At 36.0% G+C, this 25,853-nt stretch overlaps 1 protein-coding gene across 1 annotated transcript in view; it reads left to right on the top strand.

Moving 5' to 3' along the window:
• LOC123316372 (transmembrane 9 superfamily member 3) overlaps nucleotides 1–25,853 on the top strand; it is a 33,207-nt gene that overhangs the window by 2,637 nt on the left and 4,717 nt on the right. The window contains exons 7-8 of the mRNA XM_044902419.1: nucleotides 6,531–6,739; nucleotides 10,187–10,417. Of these exons, the coding sequence (XP_044758354.1) occupies nucleotides 6,531–6,739; nucleotides 10,187–10,417 (440 nt within the window). The remainder of the gene's footprint in view (nucleotides 1–6,530; nucleotides 6,740–10,186; nucleotides 10,418–25,853) is intronic.

Genomic DNA, 25,853 nt, shown 5'->3' with positions numbered 1-25,853 from the left:
ACTCATTTCTTTCTTTTGGCAAAATAAAAGTGCGCAAGGCAAGAAAACAACGTTAATTACGGGATGCGGTAACATTAATACCGCCCGTTATTCTTCTTCTTCTTCTCAAAAGTTCCAGCTCTCTCATATGCTATCCCCCATATCGGGAGAGGCTAGGAATCCCGGAACAGCCCTGTGGCTATGCTTCCAATCTCCAAGTTTACAGTGCTGTCTAGCAGTCTGATTCCCAGATTCCCAGGGGAGTAGGAGTCTAGATCCAGTCTATATCAGACTGCGTCGAGTATATCCTTGATTCTAAACTTTACGCCAGGTTGAACCCCCGGCTCTCTGTGCGCAGAACTATCAATATGTAAGATTAGGTAGTGAGTAATTGAGGCAAAATGTTGACTTTCAATCAGTGGCGGCTCGTGATCTAGTTCACTAGGGGGCTACGTTTAGAATTATAATAAAAATATGAAGTTTTAAAACCAGTTTACCGCAAAATTTGATGCAATTTATAATTCTTTTTAAAGCATACCTGTTCTTATCTACTTGCTCGTTGTGCTTAATAATATTATGCCGGTAAGCTGAATCTAATTGAGCAGCGATATCATTCGTACCCAGAAAAGCTAATTCTGTCGAACAATTTACATACTTGGCAGATAGCTCATGCTTCTTAATTTTTCATCAAGGTGCTTCAAATCTCTAAATCCTGCACTTACCCACACGTTATCACTTCCAGCGGAGTTGAATAATAAGGGTGACCGGCCACCGAATGCGAAGTTGAGCGTTTTCAATGCTAAATGACAAGCTACGTCACTCGAATCGTAGCTTGTCACTTATATTAGCATTGAAAACGCTCAACTTCGCATTCGGTGGCCGGTCACCCTAAGCTAGGAAAGCATTCACAGTATCGCAGCCACATATCCACTTGTTTTTCTCATACATTTGTCTTGAGAATCGTCTTGTGTAAGAAGTTTTTGGAGTTTTATCTGCGGAATCAGTTTTTAAAATATTTTGAACACTATTGTCTGCCATGATTTCAAAACGTAAACAAATACTAACATACGCTAGGTTGTCTATGCGCTAGCGGCTAGACTGAAGCGGATAGGAGCGACTTTTATCGTAGCCCTTTTACTCGTTAAATCTTCGTATCTGACCGACACGAAGAGTTGCGGGTGGAGCCGAATGACTGTCCGAATGCAAGAAATCGCGGCTATATGATTCATCGTCCATGCAGGGACGGACTGCTAGAAAGTTATACATTAATAAATTATATAAATAACCGTGGAATGTAATATATTCATTAAAAATCGTATGGGAAGGTAAATAACATAAAAGGATTGATTTCTTGTATGGGGGGCTGTAGCCCTATAGCCCTCATAGACCAGCCGCCACTGCTTTCAATAATCCCCCTAGAGTAGACAGTTATCACACATAAGGTGTTCTGGATCTGAAAGGATTAATGGAATGAGGATTTATATGCGCTGAACCACAACGGGTTAGTCATTCAAGATACAATCATAAGCGGATCCTAGATTTACTTAAGAACTCCAGTATAATACTCATTACCTCTGGCTTATTGGAGAAAAATACATCATTCACAGAGAGAGGAAGCGGGAACCCCCGAGCAATCAGCCCATGAAACAACCTATCTATGTAGTAGAAATTATTAGAACATGAGAAAAACAAGTGAGTTAAATCTCCCAACTCGCCGCAGCTGCAGAGGGAGGAGCCCCTCACCCCAATCCTCGCCAAATGAGCAGGACTCGAGCAATGTCCAGACCTGATCCTAATTATGGTGGTTATATTTTCCCTTGGGACGTTAAGATCTCTGAACCATGTTTAACTCCGATACCTCGATGGACTAATCATTGAAGAGTATATTTTGCCCTTGCTTTGTCCGGTGTTATGAAACTCATTGTCCCAGTCCCTCCGAAGTGTGTTTCTGTGGGAAGGCCACAGTTCTCGAGGATCTCCCCTCATCTGCGATCTACCAGGCAGAGTTCTACCCCTGTTCGCCAGCATGTCAGCCGTGTCGTTGTGAACTATATGTGAATGAATAGGGACCCACAAATGCGAGACTTGCAAACCCAAGGTCCTCGCCCTAGCGAGCAGAGTCAGAACATTCACCGTGCATATATCGGTATTAGCATCCATTTTCCCATTCTTCATTATATTAAGAGCACCAGTCCGAAATTATAACCGCTTTTCGAATTGATTTGTCCAGGATGATCTGAACCGCCCGGTTAATAGCAAACATTTCAGCCGAAAAAATCGCCCGTTATTCTGAAAATGGAAATACGCATGCGTCATAACGTTAATAACGCTTGACGTTATTACCACATGACGTTACAGATCGTTCCATTTCTCTCTAATAACAACCCCTTGAAAAATTGTTTTCGTGGGATAGATTTTCGAAAAAATTAAATTCTCTTATGGTTTCCCATTCAATTCTGGAGAAAATAGTCTTGGAAAATTTCGATTCAGTCGATATTTTTCTCGAAATAAATAAAAACTTACAAGCAGTTCTGATCACTGTTCATTCCATTTCATCGTATAAGTGTTCCATAGAATGACTACATCCCACTAAAATATATGCATCAACTCTCTGACTCATAGACCTTCGTATACCTACTGATTGTAAGTTTTTATTCATTCTGAGAAAAATATCGAAATTTTGCAAGAGACTTCTTTTCTCCACAATTGAATGGGAAACCATAAGAGAATTTTATGTTTCGAAAATCTATCCCACGAAAACAATTTCTGAAAGAAAATAATAGGGGGTTGTTATTTTTAACCCCTAATAATAATGTTATGAAATCTAAAAAAATTGTGTGAGTAACATCTATTTAGTCTTAGTCAAGCGCGGATCCAGGGGGGGGGTCATGGGGGTCATGACCCCCTCCCTGGACTGGACGAACCCTCAAATCTTGTGTTTTATAAAAAAATGTTTCAATTGAGAAAATTGAATTGAATTTGAGTGTTTGTAAATATTTATTCTGTTTTTTGTTTTTTTTTTAGTTGCTCATCATAATTAAGTGAATATTGAAGGGTAATTAGTTCCAATAATGAAAAATATCTTAATTTTGGAAGAATAATTTGTCCATTTCAAGCTAAGTTCCAATTCACTGATTAGTATTGACTAATTTAGGTGTTTGAAGAACTATTCCTCAAACGTCCATTGCCACTTCGATCATCTCATTAACTTTTTGTTTTTGTAATAAATCAAATAAATTTCTTGTTTGTGTAAGACCTCATCAGAATTTTATTTTGGGGGTGCTGATTTGTCTCCAAAAAATCAATTGGTGGGTATGTAATCCACATGACCGTGACCCCCCCCCTTTCTCGAGAGCTGGATCCGCCACTGGTCTTAGTGCTTCATATTATACACGGAGTGTCTGAGTTGAAGTGTCCCTACACATTATTGTGGAAACTAAAGACGGAAACACATTAACACGCGACGCGACCTGATGAAACGTGATGCGTGTTGAGTCGAATCAAATGTATTGTTTTCTATAGACCAGAATCATACTATGAACACACGACGCGACGCCACGCGCGTACAATTTACGCGTCAGCTCGCGTCGCGTGTTAATAATGTGTTTCCGCCTTAAAGGAGCTAGAAGAAGAAGTTAAATACAAAACTTGTCTGTAATCGTTTGAACTTTTATTTTTTATAACCCACCTTAATACATGGTGCTCTGTTATTTCCCTGTTGATATCAACTTTCTTATTTTAAATGGAACACCCTATTTATTATTGCATTTTTGAATTCCTTGTCAAATTCTAAGGTAACTTTGGTTGACAACCATGGTCTTATATGGCACCGATTCTAAAATTTTGACAGCTGTAGGTGCTCACTAAAATAGCTCATACTAGTTTCCTAATTACTGTTTCAAAACCAAATTTTGCCAGCTTGTGTCAACATATTGGATCATACGTTACATCTCTATTTTTAGCAATATGGTATACAGGGTCTTCAAAAATTAAAGTTAAAATTTCAAATAAAAGTTCAATCAAAACTTATTTTTTTCAAATAACAACCCTAATTTTTTTCTTGTTCATCATGTAGAGTTTAAAATGAGCAAAAAATTTTATTAAACTATTTCTGTGAAGTGAATAGTTTCAGAAATATGGACGAAAATGTGCATTTTCCCGAAAGAACCAATGATAATTATTAATTAGCTTTGCTGCTATATGGTTAGCTTTGTTTTTTTTTTTTTATTAGTTTAATTAACTAGCTTGACAAACGAAAGACAAAGAGACTCTTTTACTCATAATCCGTACTCGCTCCCAATTAAATTAAATTATTTCAAATTTAAAGGGAGACTCAACTAACAGATACATGACTTACGTTGACTTGACTGTCTATTATTGTGAAGCCGTGAAATTTTCTAATTTTTATTTTAATATAAGATCATTAGCGTCCATTAGAGCAACATTCTTAAATTGTTGTCAAATAATATACATGTAGTCCCTAAAATGTGTACATATGTACACATTTTCATATACATATATAAAAAAACATTTTTTTTTCTTTGGGTTAACCCAGTACATATACTATGTACTGAATAGAAAAAATGAGCCTACGTTCGTATAAGGTTTCTTATGCCTAATTTTGGTGTTTGTGAGATATTTTGATTATTCTTGAAACTTGATAATTTCGAAATAGATGATTTTAATAATATTGAGTTGTAAGTTTTTGAGCATTTTTTTTCACATAACATAACATACAATTTGACATCAATAAGTTAATATACTTCAGTAAGCTACTCCTGCCTTAGATATCAGATTCATCATTTTATACTAGAACTGAATTAACTCTGAACAGAAAGGAAATACATAAATTGTATTTTTAAAATAATTTTTTCAGACTGACCTGGAATTGCCAATAAATGCAATTTTGGCTCATAACCAGAAAACAAAAAAAGATAACCGCAATGTGCCATTCATTTTCCTCTAACTCTTCGAGTTTACAAGTTGTAGTTTACTGAGTTTGCCCACCTTGTACAGGGTGGGCAAAATTCGTTGTCTACTGAGGGGATCTCGAGAACTATAGCAGCTATAAGAAAACGGACGACACATTCTCGAGCTCTTTTTTCTTGACTAATCCAAAACTGAAAACAGATCCAGCCTAACGTTCATAGATTTTGAGTTATGAACGAAAATTGAGAAATTGTCATTTTCAATGAAGCTGAATAACTCGTTTATTTGAACTCGTATTCGAAATCCGTTGGTACATTCTACAGGCACTTTTTTATGAAGAATTCCAATATGATATCATTAAATATTAAATTTTTTCATCCAGTCATTTTCGAGATACGACAGGGATTTCCGATTTTTCAAATGTAAACTATAGTTGAAAGTTCTCTCATTCTGCTGCAATTTTTTTGCTGATTTCAAAAATGTATCATATGTTGCTATTCACATTAATATAACAAAAGAAAAAAAATTCAATACTTTTTCCTGCTTTTCGATTCACTGTTGAATTTTTAGTAGGCTGGCGTAACCATAGCAACCGTTGAATATGCATTATATTTTGTGAACCTGAGCCTCTATGATTGAAATCACGGATTGCTGAATAAATATTTCGATGATTAATTTGCCATCGTTTGTTCTCGCGATGTTTGGCATGCTTATCTTACGATGGTTCTCAATTCGAATACTACCGTGGACAGACGTACCTATTTTTCATCATCTTACTTTTGTAAAAATCATAATTATAGATAGCTTTCGTATTTTATTTATATAACAATTCTTTCATGAATTGAAAAACGATAATTGAATACATTTTCTTCTTTAATAATCAGACGAAAGTCTTTTACTCTCTTTTAAAGGATATCGATCTCGATATATAAAAGAAATAATTATTCGACAGTCTGTGATTCCTATCAGACAAGGTTGAGTTCACATAGGATTATGTGGAGTTCACAAACCATAATGCATTTTCATTTTCAACGGTCGCTATGGTTACGCTAGCCTACTAAAAATTCAACAGTGAATCGAAAAGCAGGAAAAAGTATTAAATTTTTTTTCTTATGTTATATTCACGTGAACAGCGACATATGATACTTTTTTGAAATCAGCAAAAAAATTGCAGCAGAATGAAAGGACTTTCAACTATAGTTTATATTTGAAAAATCAGAAATCCCTGTCGTATCTCGAAAATGACTGGATCAAAAAATTTGATATGTAATATCATATTCGAATTCCTCATAAAAAAGTGCCTGTAGAATGTAACAACGGATTTCGAATACGAGTTCAAATAAAAGAGTTATTCAGCTTCATTGAAAATGACAATTTCTCAATTTTCGTTCATAACTCAAAATCTATGAAGGTTAGGCTGGATCTGTTTCAAGTTCTGGATTAGTCAAGAAAAAAGAGCTCGAGAATGTGTCGTCCGTTTTGTTCTAGTTGCTATAGTTCTCGACATCCCTTCAGTAGACAACGAATTTTGCCCACCCTGTATATTCACAATTGTGTTATCACTATCTACAGATATAACAAAATGAATTATTATTTTAATATGTCCAATCTTCGAATTTCAGGTTGCTGTTACTTGCATCTGCCTGTTTGTTATTCTACCCCTCACACTAGTAGGAACAGTTCTGGGAAGAAATTTAGCTGGTCAGCCAGATTATCCTTGCAGGATAAACGCAGTGCCCCGTCCTATACCAGAAAAAAAATGGTTTATGGAGCCTGGGGTCATCATTCTTTTGGGCGGCATATTACCATTCGCAAGTATTTTCATTGAGATGTGAGTAAGAGTTTATTGTAATCAGTGTTTATTCCACTATTTTTAGTTATCTCGCGTAGTTTTTGTGTTGGATTCATCTTTCATAGTTCTCAACAAACAAAACAGGCCATCTCAGTGAGTCTCCCTGTACAGTAGTGTATATGATAAACCATTTTTCTCCGTTTTCGAAGTATAAGCGATTTACAACGTGCTTAAGGTAATAATATTGATTAATTCAGATGAATACCACCCGAGGAAAAGAATATCAACAAGTGTTACGATCTGCATCGAACTAGCCAATTTGTCATCTTCAGGGGCTGATGCTGATCAGGGACTTCGTCAGAGCAGCACATTCTACATTCGATTAGGGTCGTAACACTTGATTTGATATTCATATTAGCGGGTGGTACGCATCTGAATTAATTCTTATTATTGTATTCTTTGCCAATTGAGGCGTTACCTTCCCATTATTTTTTAGTAATATTTTGTTGGGTTTAGTGTGTTTTGTGTGAGTTTTGAAATAATTGTTTCTGATCACACTCATAGACTAATTGAACAGTGAATAGATAGCCCACTCGAGAAATACAGTGACTCTATCAAACACAGTGGCGACAATCGTGGTCTCGTTTTTCATCGTTTTAGCAAGAATATGGCGGATTTGGTCACGTGACGTGAGCCAATCCGCATTCCGAATTAGAGATCATAGCATTGAAATCTATGCTTCTAAGCCGCCATATTCGTGCTAAATTTCCAATTGTCACCACTGTGTTTGATAGAGTCACTGTATCGAGAAACAAGCTTTAGCACCATCTGTTTTTACGATACAGGTATTAATTTGAAAGAAATATAAATAGGAAGGATTCTGTAGTGCACATTTCAAATTTCCTGGCAGAGATCCGGACAAATATCTTTGAGAAATTTCCAGAGGAAAATTGGAGAAAGATTCGGATAAGCTGTTGATTGTGAAATTGTTTTCAATGAAAAATTAGAGTTAATATGAATCTTCTACGATTTTCAGTCCTCGTATTCTCGACTATGTTCAAATAAATGCACTGCACATTCTTGTAGTGTAGCGTGTAGCATATGGAAGATATCTCAGCATTTCTCTGTCTCTTCACTCGATCACATTGAATCGAATCCATTTCAGTGCTACTATTTTACATAAAACTGAATATTTTTCGAACGATTTTATTGAAGTTTGAAGTTAGATTATGTTCCCATGGAACTTTTTTGTCATGACGTGATCTTTTGAATCTTTTCTGCAGGTTTGCCGCTAATATTCAATACTTGGCTAAGTACATCGGAATTGAGGTTGGTACAAACTAATTAGAATTAGGTGATACCTCAAAGTTTAAAGTTTGCTCAACTGAAAAATTAGGGCAAGCGGGCATTAGTCGTGTCGAACATTCAGACTGGGTATATATCACGATCATTCACGAGTGATTATGATCGGCTTGTCCCGAGTGCAGTGACACCTAACCATACATTTTAAAATAATATTTAGTGTACCATCCCAACAGATGGCATTGGATGCCAGAGTGATTTACAGTGACTCTAACGAGACAGTGGCGACAATTGTGGTCTCGTTTTTCATCGTTTTAGCAAGAATATGGCGGTTTTGGTCAGGTGACGTGAGCCAATCAGATTAAAATCTGTGCTTCTAAGCCGCTATATTCTTGCTAAATTTCCAATTGTCGCCACTGTCTCGTTAGAGTCACTGTAGAGTGATTTATTTATATTTTTAAGTTAATCTATGGTCACACTTTCTTTTTTTTACTGATCTTCTGCAATGTTGAATATTTTTCTGAATTTTACACCATATTTGAATTAAGCACCAAAAAATACTAAAATGTGACCAGAAACTGTTATTTCAAAACTCACACACATGTCACAACACTCCAAATATTAATGAAAAAAGACCTTAACCTTATCTTGCTTATGCTTTGGAGATGGGTGTTTCATGAGTCGTTGGCCATAGCCTAATGGTGAATGCAGTCCTTCCAGAAAAATTGTTTGCTTTGTATCCTAAGGCTATTAGTTTCGGAGATACGGGGTGATTCATGAACATTGGCCTGAATTAGCGATAGCCATAACTCTGAAACGCAAGGTCCGGTTTCGATCAAATTTCATGGGTTTGTTCACTTCAGATAGCTCTTTCAAACGGCTTATGAAATATCAATATTTTCAGGACACTACTCAGAATATCATGATTTTTCTTTCAAGCACCAAAATCTATATTTTCCACATCCCTTACAAAAATTTCGTTATTGCCATGAAAAACTAATAATTCATTCTAAGGAATTCAATTTTTACTTTGCATAGCACACTTGTCACAAGGAAATAGGAACCGGACGAAGTCATGGTTCACGTCATTTTTTCGAAATGCGGCGATATTATTTATTGTCTTCGGTCGAGATTTTGGATTTTTTTTAATTCTCTTCAACTTTTTTCATTTTAAACCCTCAGGTCCCACTGAGTGTTCGTGAAAAAGTGACAGACACTTCACGGCAGCATTTGCGAAAGAGGATAGAAGAACCTGCGTAGAATCCCGATACAATATGAAGGGACAATAATTAATCTGATTTTAAGCGCCAGGAAATGTCTCGAGATGGGAGTACTCCATTTCGAACATCTCTTATGATAGTACATTTCCATTGTAAATAAGAAGGTTAAGGTTTTTCGGAAGAATAAATATCAATAATCACTTTTTTACGAACACTCAATGGGTGCTAAGGATTTAAAATGAAAAATAATTGAAAAAAAAAAAAATTCAGAATCTCGACAAAGGACAATGAATATTATCACCGGCGGAATAAAAACAGGACCGCATTTCAAAAAAATGTCATAAAATATGAATTCGTCCGGTTCCTTGTGCCGAGTGTGTCATGCAAAGTAAACATTGAATTTCTTAGAATAAATTATGTAGTTTTTCATGACAATAACTAAATTTCTGTAAGGAATGTAAAAAATATAGATTTTGAAGCTTAAAAGAAAAATCATGATATTCTTAGTACTGCCCTGAAAATATTGATATTTCATGAGCTGTGAGCTGTTTGAAACAGCATTCTGAAGTGAACAAACCTATAAAATGTTATCGAAATCGGACCTTGCATTCCAGAGTTATGGCTATCGCAAATTTAGGCCAATGCTCATGAATCACCCCATATCTCCGAAACTAATAGCCTTAGGATACGAAACAAGCAAGTTTTCTAAAAGGCCTGGTTGACCTGCATTCACTATTAGGCTATGGCCAACGGCTCATGAAACACCCTGTATATATGGTAAGACAAAAAAAAATTTCCTGATTTCATTTACATAACTATGTTTGCCCAGTTTATTGTGCAACATCCTGTATACCTGATATTTCGATTTTTTTATGTTCCCAATAACACAAGCCTAAGATTTAATTTGAAAAAAACCTTTTAAATAATTTAAATATCTTCATTAAAAACATAAACTTCCTTACAGGTATTTCATCTTTACTTCCTTCTGGGCATATAAGATCTACTACGTCTATGGATTCATGCTGTTGGTGTTCTTGATTTTGATGATTGTAACTGTTTGTGTTACCATAGTTTGTACCTATATATTACTGAACGCAGAAGATTATCGTTGGCAGTGGACATCCTTCTTGGCAGCAGGCTTCACTTCTGGATATGTTTATTTATATGCCATATACTATTTCTTCTTCAAAACAAAGTGAGTAATAGTTTGTTAGGTTTTCTCATATAAGTTCGATGCTCCTCGTGATGAAATCCTCCAGTTCATTAATATCATCCAAAATCCAAAAAAGTTATTATGGATTGAGTTTATACACTGATATTTAGATCAGATGAACGTTCAAGATGCCAGACGAGATTAATATTGATAAAAAAATACTGTATAAATCGATTGGGTTTTGTATGGTTTTTTGTCACCTGATGAAAAATTCATCAGTTCTTCAATAAGAATAAGAATAAGTTTATTACATCCCCTCAGACAAGCAACCATTGTATGGGACAGGTCATACAGTTTTACAATAACAATATAGACTCATATATAATTAGAATAGCTATTGAACTTATGTGAAATTAGAAAATTGATTACGTTTACAATCCAAAAATTCCCTAAGACTATAAAAGCAGTTGATCAACAGAAACTTCTTAACTTCCTTTTTGAAAACATTATAAGGTAAGGTCTTGAATCTGTCAGGCAAGTGATTAAAAAGTTTAATGCCGTTATACAGTGGTGATTTTTGGAATTTTGAAGTCTTGTGAATTGGATATTCAAGAGTGTTTTGTGTCTTGTGTCATGTTTATGGAACTCACAGCATTTTTTCAAATTGTCAAAGTTCTTCTTAACAAATAATAGAGTATTCAACATAAAGATACAGGGAAAACTCAATATTTTGTATTGTATGAACTTGGGTCTACTGGACTCCCGGGGGTCCAAATCGAATATAAGGCGTATCAGTTTCTTCTGCGCAATGAAAACATCTTCCGCTAATGATGAACTTCCCCATAAAACTGAATTATAGCTCATATGGGAATACGCCAGTGAATAATAAACAACTAACAGTGATTGTCTAGGTAGAATATTTTTCAGTTTTTTAACTGCATAAAATGCGCTGCTTAGTTTTTTACAGACAGAATTTGCTTGTTTCTGCGAATTCAATTGTTTATCGATTAAAATGCCCAAAAACCTCACGTGATCTGATGCTTTGATGTTACCAGTAGGAAGAGTTAGTTCAAATTCACACACCGAGCTCCTATTTTGAAAAAAGATCAAATCGGTCTTGTTGACATTCAATATTATTGAATTTTGGTGGCACCACTCCAGGAAAGAACCAACAAGGATTTCGCAAATTCTCCTAAGTTCCGAGATATTTTGTGCTGACACAAGAAATGACGTATCGTCCGCGAATAAAATGATCCGAATGGCCAACAAAAGATTAGAGTAAGTTGTTAAGTACTCCGGCAGATCATTAACGAACAGGATGAACAGCAGCGGACCCAGCACAGATCCCTGTGGTACACCCATTTCTATTGGATACCGTCTCGATTTATGATGGCCCACTTGAACAAACAGCAATCGATCCCTCAGATAGTCCAACACCCAATCCAAGAAAACACCTCGAAAGCCAATATTATACAGTTTACTGAGAATGAAACTGAAGTCGAGACAGTCGAAAGCTCGAGACTCATCAAACAATAGCCCAGCGACCGGAACTCCAGCATCTAGGCACCCGTAAACGTATTCAACGAAGTCACCTGTTGCGGACTCTGTCGACTTGCCCACACGAAAGCCATGTTGCTGACTAGAAATCAAAGAAAATTTATCTAAAAATTTGATCATCCGCTTATGTATAACCTTCTCAAAGACTTTCGATAGTGAACTGGTTATCGATATTGGCCGATAGTTGGCAACATTCTCCCTGGAATCTTTTTTATATATTGGAGTAACCTTTGATATTTTGAGTAGAGCCGGATATCTACCTGCAGTTACTGCTTTATTAATGAGGTGAGCAAAAGGTTCAGATATTTTATCCGCCAAAATTTTCAACATTTTCACAGAAATCATATCATGACACAGCAATACGAGGATGTATTGATATCTAGTTAGCCTAGACCAGTTCTGTGCATAAAAAAAATATTGCGATACCATAGCAACGAACAATAACTCATGAGAAGTGTCAGTGTGAAGTTTGAGGTCAAAAAAGTAAACCAGAGTTACGCAATAAATTAAAAGAAAGAAGATGTCCACTGAAATTGTGAAAATCGAAAAATTGGAGAATCGAGCCATCATCAAGTACATGCATTTAAAAGGGTTAAGAGGTGAGCAAATTTACAAAGATATGCTCAATACCCTTGGTGATCAATGTCCTTCGTATACGGCCTGAAAAATTGGACTGCATGCTTCAAAAGAGGTAAATTTTCCATTGAAGATGATGACTGATCGGGAAGGCCAGTTTCTGTGTCAGTTCCCAAAAATATCGATACAGTTCATGACATGATTTTATCAGACCGTCGAATTGGGCTAAAACGGATATCTGAAGCACTGAATATTTCATACAAACGCGTTCATCATACAGGGTCTTTCACGAGAAACCTCACCCATATTTATACGGGAAACTACTGAACGTATTTTCATGAAATTCAGCACCTATAAGTATTTCACGATGCTGATGAAATCTAAAATATTTTCAAGGCATGAGCACCTCCGGTTTTTCCGGAAATGACGTCAACCTCCGTTTTTCAAATTAGAACACCATTTTTTTATTGCAGAAATAGATTCCTTAGAAAATTTCAAGTTATTTTGATGTAACATTTTTCAGTTTTGGTTGGAAAATTCTCTCTGAGCGGGAAAATTCGAAAAAAAAATCGAAAATAGAGCTCCGCTGAAACAAGAATAACTTCGAGGTTTTTGGATGAAAAATTTTCATTTTTGGGATTTTTCAAGATGTAAGATTGATGTATCCACTTTAAAAATCGAAATCGCGATTCATGATACAGGGGGTGAAAAAATCGCTTTCAAAGTTAGGGATGACAAAATCGTGAAAAATCAATTTTTTCAAATTAGAACCCCATTTTTTTATGGCAGATATTGAATCTACGTTAAAAAATAATGTGAGTGTATGCATCACACCCTTGCCCTAAAATGGATATTTTCTGAGTTATTCACAAAAAACTGTTTTTCTTCTTGAATTTTCAGCTATTTCTTTTCCCTTCACGCCAAAAAGATGAAATTTTCAGGAACTGTTATTTGAACCATGCTGTAGATTTTTCACCCCTTCTTGAAACCGACTTCAAGTTACTATTAGGAGAACCATGGCAAACTCGCAGCTATAACTAGAGGAGATGCACGAAGTTTTGACCGTTAATTTCTAGACATTTATTTATAGGTCTCAGGAATGCTTCGTGCGTTGCTCTTCTTATTTCATCGGGAGGAAGAGATCTGCAAAAGTGTTTAAAAACCAAATTGAGTTTCAAAACTATGAATCTAAAAATCTAAACAAACCTGAACGCATTTCTGACTCGTTCTATGCAGTCCTCTTTATCAGTCAGGGGAGTTGAGTAGACAATATTTTTTATCCTACCCCAAACATAATAGTCTAAAGGAGTTAAATCGGGAGAACGTGGTGGCCAAAGATGTGGACCATTGTTCGCCAACCATCGATCTTCAAATAGCCTGTAGAGGATATTTGACACATTGAGTGAATTGTGTGTAGGCGCGCCATCTTGTTGATACCATAAGTCATTATGGTTCTGTACTAGCGGCTCAATTATTTGAGTCGATATGTCAGAATATCTAACTCCTAAGGGAGAACATTCTTTAAATAATGCAAACATGTGTAGTGTTCTATCTTACCAGTTAAAGTCCCATCATAAATGTGAACATCGAGAATTGCATTATTTTTGATGGCGCAAAAAACATTGAAACTCCAGGTCTCTTGAAAGTTCTATTGTCTGAAGTGGTGGTTGTTCTCTTCATCCCAATAATGACTGTTATGCCTATTGAAAGAACCATTCTTTGTGAATTTAGATTCATCTGTCCAAATTATACAGTCCAAAAAGTTTTCATTCTCTTGAAATCGAATCATCATAGCTTCGCAAATCTCTGTTCTCCTGACGAAATCAGTTTCCTTCAAATGCTGTACCCAATTGAATTTATATGGGTGCATTTTATGTTTTTTTAATATTCTCCAAACACTCGATTGAGATAATCCCAGATCAATCTCGGCATCTTTGAGAGAATTTTGAGGATTCACGCGAAAATATGCAAGAACTGTAATTTCGTTGTTCTCATCTTCTACTACACTTTTTTTTCTGTGTATAGTTTTCTTAACGAAAGATCCGACATTTGTCAAGTTTGTCATGGTTCTGTTAATGGTATCTCTCGTTGGTCTGGGTCGGTCAGAAAACCTCTCAATGAACAGTCGAATCGTTCTATCTACAACTTTATTACATTCTCCATGAAGTAGAATGAGATTTAATAATCTTCATTGGTAAAATTAGGCATAGTGATCGATTTTATAACTTAATACGAATTATCACCAAATTAACAGTAAACAGAAAATGCTACTGAATAAAGAGGAATTTGGCAGATGTAATTAATGATATCTATCATTAAAAAAAAAGAATGTAAAACATGGTAAGTTTTTGCATATGGTTCATAAGGAATTATTTATTTATCACTGGAGAGAAAACCGATGGCCGATTAGTTGAAATAAAGAGGTTTCCGATACAAATTCGAATCATAATTCGCCATCTATTTAGGAACAACCTGTAACTTTTTTCTCTTGCATATTAGGGTAGTAAAATCTAAAACATGGTTTAAGTAACAGTTCCTGAAAATTTCATCTTTTTGGCGTGAAGGAAAAAGAAATAGCTGAAAATTCAAGACGAAAAACAGTTTTTTGTGAATAACTCAGAAAATATCCACTTTAGGGCAAGGGTGTGATGCATACACTCACATTATTTTTTAACGTAGATTCAATATCTGCCATAAAAAAAATGGGGTTCTAATTTGAAAAAATTTATTTTTCACGATTTTGTCATCCCTAACTTTGAAAGCGATTTTTTCACCCCCTGTATCATGAATCGCGATTTCGATTTTAAAGTGGATACATCAATCTTACATCTTGAAAAATCCCAAAAATGAAAATTTTCCATCCAAAAACCTCGAAGTCATTCTTGTTTCAGCGGAGCTCTATTTTCGATTTTTTTTTTCGAATTTTCCCGCTCAGAGAGAATTTTCCAACCAAAACTGAAAAATGTTACATCAAAATAACTTGAAATTTTCTAAGGAATCTATTTCTGCAATAAAAAAATGGTGTTCTAATTTGAAAAACGGAAGTTGACGTCATTTCCGGAAAAACCGGAGGTGCTCATGCCTTGAAAATATTTTAGATTTCATCAGCATCGTGAAATACTTATAAGTGCTGAATTTCATGAAAATACGTTCAGTAGTTTCCCGTATAAATATGGGTGAGGTTCCTCGTGAAAGACCCTGTATAGTTCACGTCAATTTGGACATAAGAAAAATTGCTGCAAAATGGATCCCAAATGTTTGAATGTTGACCAAAAGCGTGCAAGGCGTTCGATCTGAGCTCGATTTGAAAACGATGTAGACTTCCTAAACCGAATTGTTACTGTGGATGAGACGGTACATTTAATGATCCAGAAACAAAGCAGCAATCGATGGAATGGCGACACTCAGGTTTTCCAAGACCTAAGAAGTTTCGTGTCCAAAAATCTGCTGGAAAGGTTCTTGCTTCAGTTTTATGGATGGATGGATCCAGGGATTGCCATGGAGTAATCATGATTGATTTTTTGGATAAGGGTAGAATAATAACCTTCTTCTTCTTCCCCATATTTTAAGCCTGCGGCTTGTATTTTCCAATTATGACTCCTGAGAGATGGATGTCCATGAGTCTCTCCAACGTTTTGGTGGTCTTCCCAACGGTCGGCGTCTTCCCGGTGTTCCGTCTCTCGCAATCTTCGCAATTCTTTCCTCGCCCATTCTTTCCACGTGGGCATTCCATGACCTTCTCCTATTGCGACCCCATCGGACTATATCCGGAACATCACATTCCCTTCGAATTTCTTCGTTTCTCCTTCTGCCTCGTAATGTGAGGCCTAGGACGTTTCTGAGCACTTTCATCTCGGCAGTTCGTAGTGCGTTCTTCATTAATTTAGTGTCGGCTCTCGTTTCAATCCCATATGTCATTATTGGTCTCACGATAGTTTTGTATATTCTGGTTTTGGCTTCCTTACGCATGTGTTTGTTATTCCACACAATGTCTCTAAGAGCACCCGATATCCTTGCCGCCTTATTTGTTTGGTCTCTGATTTCCCTTATTCTGTCCTGATTAGACGAGATCTGTACACCCAAGTATGCAACCGTCATGACTTGCTCAATCGGTCGGTCCTCAACTACAAGTTTGCATCTGATAGGTTCCTTTGAGACAACGAGTGACTTCGTTTTTGTGGTAGATATTTCCTTGTTAAGTTCTCTCGCCTTTGTGTAGAACTTAAACAGGAGCCTCTGTAGATCGTCTTCGCTCTCAGCCACAATTACTGCATCGTTGGCGTAGCAGATTATCTTTATTTCTCCAGTTGTCAGCTTATACCCTCTTGTTGTTTCCTTCAGTTCTTCTATTATGTCGTCCATTATAAGGTTGAATAGTTGGGGACTTAAGGAATCTCCCTGCCTTATTCCTGTCGGTGTTGGTATTTCTTTTGTGAGACCCTTGTGTTATATTTTTCATAGAATTTTATAAGGTGTTATTTATTTTCAATTGTAAAGTAGCCATTTGATGTTTCCAAGGTTTTTAAAAAAAAAAAACATATTGAAAAAATATATTTGACGACTGATGACAGATTTTTCATTTTTGACCATATTTTCGACCTTCGACCGGATATAAACCAATTATTTACAGGTAAAGACTCTAACATTGGTCCTTCGGGCCGGATATAAACCAATTATTTAAAGGTAAAGACTCTAGCATTGGTCCTTCGAACTTTTTGAAACAACCAGCACTACGGTAGACAAATTATGGATACGAAGTCAGATAATTTGAGACGAAGCAAACGACTTCAAGCTAAAGAAGCAGTGAGACGAGCTGCCGCAAGTGAAGGTGAATTAAAATGCGACAAAGCAGAAAGAAGAGGATATTCAGCAAAAGACTTGAAAGACCAAGAGATGAATCATGTGAAAGCCACGAAATCCAAGTCAAAAATAAGTCAGAGCAGTATAGCATCAAGGAAAAGACGAGCCGAAATCGAAACTGCTATACAGAAGAAAAAATTAGAGCAAGAAATGTTAGACCTACAATTAGCGCTGAAGCTGACCGAAATTGAGGAAAGTGAAGGGACGAGCGAGTCCAGTTCTAAGCAAGATGATAATTCCGAATCGATACATGAGTCATTGGAGCCCAACATGGAAGAATGGATGGACGGACGCCTTCCATGGAATCACGGACAGGACCCATATTCGATTGGGAGAGAACAAGATAAGTACACGACTGTCAAAGGTAAAACGGATAAAATGAAAGCTGAAGAGAAGGTAAGAGATTACAGTTTTGACAGAAATCTATCTACTTCTTCCACCTCTCGAGATGAAAACCCAATTACTCTTCCACAAATAACTAAGATCATGACAAGACAATCTCTGCCGAAAGAATTACCGATATTTGATGGAAATCCTCTTGACTGGCCAAACTTCATTTACCAGTACAGAAATACCTCACGAGTTTGTGGATTCTCCGATGAAGAAAATCAGTTTCGTTTACAGAAATGTTTAAAGGGAAATGCTAGAAGCGTGGTACAATCTTTACTCATATTACCTAAGAATGTGAATAAAGTTTTGGACTTACTTGAAACTAGATTTGGACGCGCAGAATATATTATTTCGATGTTGCTAGACAAAATCAGAAGATTTCCACCAATCAAAGAAGAGAAATTGGAGTTTATGGTTGAGTTTTCCGATGAGATCAAGAATTTTGTAGCTACGGTACAATGTTTGGAAGAAAACGATCATTTACGCAATCCAATGTTGATCACAGAAATTTTGAATAAACTGCCTATCTCTTACAAACTTTTATGGATTGAACATATTGCTAAAATCAAAGTTGATATTAAATTGATCGAATTATCGAATTGGTTGGACGAAAAAACAAATGCAATAGCACAAATTCATGTTCCTAAGTTTGACAAACAGCAAAAGTACAAGTTGAATCGAGATGTCACTTTGACAACTTCAGATAAAATTTCGAACAAAAGATGTTTTTGTTGTAACAGAGAAATTCATCCATTGAGTTCATGTGCAAAATTCAAAAATTTGTCAGTGGATGCTCGATGGTCTCTTATGACTGAAAAGAAAATATGTTTTTCTTGTCTGGCACCTTTTCATAATATCCGACAATGTCGAAAGAAACAAATATGCGGCATCAATGACTGCAAAAGACCACACCATAAACTTTTGCACAATCAGTCGAGAGAAAACAATTTAGTTCCACAAAATTGTAATGCCGCTGAAACCAATTGCCGTGTTTCTGATAGCATGAATGCACTCATGAAAATTCTACCAGTTATTTTGTGTCACAATGGTAAAGAAGTCGAAACATACGTTTTATTGGATGATGCTTCTACAATCACTCTAATTGATGAAGAATTTGCAAACTCTTTAGGTTTAAATGGTCCAAAGCAATCACTGTGTTTGCAATGGACAAACGAAGATATTACTCATCATGATAATGATTCTAGGATAGTGAGCTTCACAATCAAAGGGAAAAATAATGGATCAAAATTCCAGTTACGTCGTATTCGTACAACAAAATTATCTTTACCCCACCAAACTGTAGATGTGAACAATTTGCGAAAAAATTATCCCTATATTAATGACAAAGTGATTGCAATGACGAATGCCCAACCCAAAATAATTATTGGGCAGGACAATTGGCCGCTTCTTGTCAATAGAAAATTAGTTGCTGGACCCTGGAATGGACCAGCAGTGAGCAAAACGCTTTTAGGTTGGGTACTTCACGGAAATTTGAAATACGGCGAGAAAAATCCAAATTCAGTGTGTCATATTCAATCTTTCGACATTTTCAGAGAAAAAGATGACTTAGATGTTCTTCACGATCTTGTCAAAGAACAATGGAGACTAGAGAAAATTGAAAATTCTCAGGAATTGGCTCCATCACCTCTAGATCGAAGAGCACAGAGGACTTTGGATACTACAATGAGAAGAGTGGGACAAAGATATGAGACAGGACTACTATGGAAAAAAGAAGACTTAGTATTACCAGAAAGTAAAACGAATGCCTTCAGACGACTTCGCTGTGTCGAACGGAAAATGGATAAAGACAAAGATTATGCAGAAATGTACACTAAAAAATTTGAAGAAATGGAAGAAAAAAAATACATAAGACGACTATCAAAGAGCGAGATTGAAGAAGATTCAAATAAAATTTGCTATCTGCCCCACTTCGGTGTAATCAATCCAAATAAGCCCAATAAATTGAGAATCGTTTTCGACGCATCGGCAAAGAGTAATGGTATAAGTCTTAATGATTGTTTGTTGACCGGACCAGACCTTTACAATTCTCTACAAACAATACTTCTGAACTTCAGGATAAAGCAATATGCTTTCACAGCGGACATAAAAGAGATGTTCCTTCAAGTCAGAGTAAGAAAAGAAGATTGTTATGCACAAAGAATACTCTGGAGAGGCATGAATAGAAAAGTAGAACCTGATGTCTATGAAATCATGGTTGTATTTTTTGGCTCATCCTGCGGACCGTGTCTGGCTCAAGAGGCCAAAAATAGGAATGCCAGAGATTTTGCAGAAACCTTTCCTGAGGCTTCAGAAGCTATTATACGTCATCATTATATGGATGACTATTTGGGAAACGCAGATGAGTTGGAAGATGCCAAGAAATTGGTAAGAGACGTAATCTACGTTCATGGACAAGGTGGCTTCGTTATATGCAACTGGATTGCCAATGATGACAGAATTCTTGAGGACGTGGACATGGATCTTGTAGCACAAGGTCATAAGAAATTGGATAGTAATAATGAGGACACGGTGGAAAGAATTTTGGGTGTGTACTGGAATCCTGTAGAAGACACATTCTGTTTTCAGACAAAATTCAATAAGATCGATCGAGATATTTTGGATAACCGCAGGAGACCAACAAAGAGGGACATTTTGAAAATTGTTATGTCAATTTTTGATCCTTTGGGATTCTTGGCAAATTTCATCGTTCAAGGCGAAATTCTTTTGCAAAATATTTGGAGAAGCAAAATTGGGTGGGACGATGAAATTACCCATACTCTCGAAAATCAATGGCAAATGTGGTTCTCAGATTTGAAGAATATTTATAAATTCAAAATTCCAAGACAATACTTCTCGTTGAATCGTCATAAGAGTAATATTCAATTACATGTATTTTGTGACGCCTCTGAGAACTGTTATGCAGCAGTTGCCTATATAAGAGTTCAAGAAGAACAAGCAATCCAAACCAACTTTGTCACCGCTAAGACTAGAGTAGCTCCGTTACGACCCCTATCAATTCCCAGACTGGAACTGCAAGGAGCTTTGATGGGTGCACGTTTAGGAAATTATTTAAAAAAAGAAATGAACTTGAACATTTCTTCTGTTTTCTATTGGACCGATTCAAGAACAGTTTTACATTGGATAAGATCAGAGGCACGACGATTCAAAGTATTCGTCGCTCAAAGGTTGGGAGAAATTCAGGACATCACTAATATCGCCGAGTGGAGATACGTATGTTCGAAAGAGAATGTAGCTGATGATGCCACAAAAAGAAAGATTTCTTGGGACAGTCAGCGATGGATGAACGGTCCTGATTTTCTGCGGAGAAATCCTGAAGATTGGCCAAGAGAGGTAGAAACTGAAAACTTCGGAATAGACCCAGACACTTTGGAAGAAAAGTTCGATAATGTTCTCATTATTTCAACCAAAACAATTTTGTCTACACCTGATGCTCTAAGATTTTCGAAATGGCAAAGATTGCTTCGAACTACTTCTTATGTCTTGAGATTTATCGACATTATGAAGAGACGGTGTACAGAAAAAGGAGAACTTTCGGTTGAAGAGATCAACAAAGCTGAAAACCTTCTTTTCAGAAAAGTACAGGAGGAATCTTTCATGGAAGAAATAAATGCATTGATGCAAGGTAAACCCTTCTCATCGAGTAGCAGACTCCGAACACTAAATTGTTTTTTTTTCGGAACAAGATGGACTTTTGAGACTTGCTGGGAGATTAGAAAAATCCGAATTGAATGTACAGACAAGGAAACCTATCATTTTTGATCCACAACACAAAATTACGAAGCTTATAGTCCAAAAATATCACGAAGATGTTCACCATCATGGACAAGAAATAGTGATTAACAATTTGCGACAAAAATTTTGGATTTTGAGGTTGAGACAAACCGTCAAAAGCATTTGGAATAGTTGCCAGCTTTGCAAAATTCGACGTGCAACCCCAAGAATTCCAGTAATGGGTCAACTACCAGAATGCCGTATTCAACCGACTATCAGAGCCTTCATCAAAACAGGTATTGACTATCTTGGGCCGCTGGAAGTCACAGTAAAAAGAAGCCGGGAGAAAAGGTACGGAGCTATTTTCACATGCATGACGACTCGTGCTGTACATTTAGAAATAGCTCATGACCTGACAACCAATTCCTTCATCAATGTTCTTCGACAATTCGACTGTCGGAGAGGCTTTCCAGATGAAATTTATTGTGACAATGGTTCTTGTTTTGAGAGTGCTGAGAAGGAAATTACCGAAGAATTCAAGAAAATTGAGAAAAAAGAAATTTTGGATTTCACTGTGATGAGAAAAATCAAGTTTTTCTTCAACCCCCCTCTAGCACCACATACGGGTGGGAGCTGGGAGAGATTAATACAAAGTATCAAGAAAATAATGAAAGAAATTTTGAAATGCAGATATCCGCCAGAACATGTACTCCGGACAGTACTTTTAGAATGTGAAAGCATTCTCAACTCCAGGCCATTGACTCATGTATCAGTTGATTCGGACGATGCAGAAAGTTTGACTCCCAATCATTTCTTGATTGGACCATCTAATATTTCACCATCATTCACCGAAACTGTAGAAAAAGACTTAAATTTGATGTCTTCTTGGAGAGCTGCACAAAGGTTAGCTGATATGTTTTGGTCAAAATGGTCAAGAGAATATTTACCTACGTTAATCAGAAGCAGTAAATGGTATAGAGACAATGGAGAAAGAAGCATAAAACTGGGTGACGTTGTTATAATGGTGGATCCAGATGGACCTAGGAATTTATGGCAGAAGGCTGTTGTTATCAACGTCTACCCAGCAAAGGATGGGAAAATAAGAACAGTGGATGTTAGAAACTCCAACAACACCATTTATCGAAGACATGTTGCAAAACTTATTGTTTTAGATGTTAAGAAGTAATTGTCATTTCCCAAGTCAATTACTGGGTGGGAGAATTGTTATATTTTTCATAGAATTTTATAAGGTGTTATTTATTTTCAATTGTAAAGTAGCCATTTGATGTTTCCAAGGTTTTCAAAAAAAAAAAACATATTGAAAAAATATATTTGACGACTGATGACAGATTTTTCATTTTTGACCATATTTTCGACCTTCGACCGGATATAAACCAATTATTTACAGGTAAAGACTCTAACACCTTGTTTGTCATTATCCTAGTGGATGTTTCGTGATTAAGTTCCCTTACAATTTTTACGATATCACCAGAGACATGTTTTTTCTTCATGATGCGAGTGACATCTCTCAGTTGGACTCGATCAAAAGCCTTTGTCAGGTCTATGAAACACATGTACATGGGCTTGTTGTACTCGATGGACTTTTCTATAAGCTGTCGGACTATATATATTGCGTCCAGAGTTGATCGGTTTTTCCTAAATCCCTGCTGCTCTTCGGAGATTTTCGTGTGTCGCTGTATCATATCCGTCAGGATCTTCGTAAGAAGATATATAATAATAACCGCAGATTACTATTCGACATTACTAACCACTCTACGGGAAAAAATGAGAAAAGACGCGGATAGCTATCCAAAGGTGTTTTGTTTTTGCATGACAACGCCCCTGCACACAAATCTCACGTTACCATGCAAAAAATTCGTGATTTTCTTCCAATGAGGAGGTAATAAAAACTGTGGAGGTATGGTTTGCAGAGCAAGAAAAACATTTTTTTGAAAAGTCTAGAGACTTTGCAGGTTCGCTGTAATAAATGCATCCAATTAAGAGGAGAATATGATGAGTAATAAATATTTTGACATTGAAATTTTGTTTGGTTCTATAGTAGGCTAAAAAATTTTCAATATATCCTCGACGAGGTCAAATAAGACCGAAACCATGGTCAGCATCTACTCTTTGTTGACGAAATGAAAATTCTGGTAATACTTCGAGCGATGGTAGTTTGTTAGTTCGATTTAGATCGTAACATTCGTTGATTTAATTATCTGCGGATGTTATGCATCTGAATTAATTCGTTTATTATATCCTCGTATATTCGTCTATTAGGTGAATCTACAGGGTGAGTCTCATATAAATATTTCAACAGTAGATTCTTGAGGTCAAAAGAATTTTTTTTTTCCATACCATTTTTCCGATTCGGCCCTTATAAAAAGATCAAGATGAATGAGCTATGCCATCCCTGGAGAAACAAAATTCCCTTCAGAATAACAAACTAAGTCTGTGACAAGAGTAAAATATTTGTTGTTTTAGGGAACGTGAGTAAAAGAAACCACTTTATGTGATAACCCAACAGGTATTTTCCTCTTGATAATTTACTTTAATGAAAAGAATTATCTCTTAAACTATGACACTACATATCTGTGGATTTTCTAAAGAGAGTTATGTACATTCAGCCAAAGTACCCAATTATATACGAATATACATAACAGATATTTTTTAATTTTGAAAATCATATTACTCGAAAACGGCGCAGTACACGGGATAATATGAAGAATACTTTTATTTCACAAAACGTTCAAATATTCATTAGAGATAGCGTCCAACTTCGTTTCTCAAGAGTCGAGTTCTTTGAATTTTTGGTATTTTTATGGTAAGTAATGGTCACAATGAGAAAACTGGAAGACGTCGCTGATTTATTAAAAACTATATTTCGAAATTTATGAGAAACTAAAAATAACATTTTTTTAAGGTTTTTCAACAGCCCGTATCTTTTAAACCGATTCGGAAAAACTGGTATGGGAAAAAAATGTTCCTTTTCACCTCAAGAATCTACTGTTGAAGTATTTGTACGAGTCAAAAACTCACCCTGTATATTCGTCTATTAGAAGAATTACAGTTATAACGTGCGTTCAAAAAAATTCGTCGTCAAGTAGGCTATGAAATTTTGAAGGCTGATGTTCGGTGGCTGAACGTATGTCTTTCCTTGATTTACTTCATCTTCCCAAAATGTAAACAATGATGACATTAACCTATATGTCGTAATTTTGTACGGAAAGGCACTTTTCAGAAAAGGTTACCTGTAAATTTCACCCAACGTTCGAAAAGCATTTCTTTCATTGAGTAAGATGACAAGAATCCAAACAATCTGAGGCGGTTAGAAAAGTTCTTCGTAAAAATTTTAACCGTCCACTATTTTCATACGTAAGAGACATGAATCTTGAATTGATCATGGTAGTATGTTTTTTTGTAAGAAGGTTCTAGTTACTTCAGTCATATGAATAGATCACAGTAAGATTCTCAATAATATGTTTATTAATTCTCTATAAATATTGAATTGATTCAGTCATTACTGAAAATCCATGACTAAACTAAAAGAACTGAATTACATGAAAATAGCTATTGGACAATTTATTAAAATTCAATTCAGCTATAAAAAGGCATGATGCTTTCTCCTTCATAACGTTCTGCTATTGAAGTTCCATAAAAGAAAGTAGGTCCACATTTTGCCTTTGACTTCAGTATGATACTGAACTCCAATTTTTCTCGGATGCTACAAGGTTAGGTAATCACAACCATTTCAGTTTTCTGATAACATGTCAATCTTTATGAAAACAAATGGATATCTTTTTTTCAAAATCGGGTGGCATATGCCAACGGATACTCCATCCACTTGAGATAAAATCTGAAGAGAGGTTTGTCGAGCTTCTGTCACCATGTTTTCATTATAACTGAACTCTAGAGTTTTCTTTATTGGTATACCACTTCCTTTTTTTTGAACATACCTGTTTCGTCAACACATCGCAAAACAGTACAATGGAAAAATTCATTCTTAATAATCTACAGCAACATAGGCTTCAATGAAGTCGCCGGAACAGAATATTTCCATTTTCTTTCAATTTTCTTTCCAATTTTGAAGTAGAATTCAATAGTAAAAGTCTTTCACACGTACGTAAAAACCATCTTTATAATTTGCTGATAATTTTAATTCAACAACAACCCAAAATGCTAAAATGACAGTTCACCTGGAAAATAGTAAAGCACGAGCTAAGAATTACGTTTAGACACGAAATATCGACGTTCAAAATTCCATAGCCTACTTGACGACGAATTTTTTTGAACGCACGTTACTAATAATTGGAACTATGGGAATTCACATCGGCCCAGCAGATCCTTTTGGATTTCTAGAATA

This window comes from Coccinella septempunctata, chromosome 1 (genome assembly GCF_907165205.1).
Source record: "Coccinella septempunctata chromosome 1, icCocSept1.1, whole genome shotgun sequence".
NCBI lineage: Eukaryota > Metazoa > Arthropoda > Insecta > Coleoptera > Coccinellidae > Coccinella > Coccinella septempunctata.
This window is presented reverse-complemented; position numbering and strand designations above follow the sequence as displayed.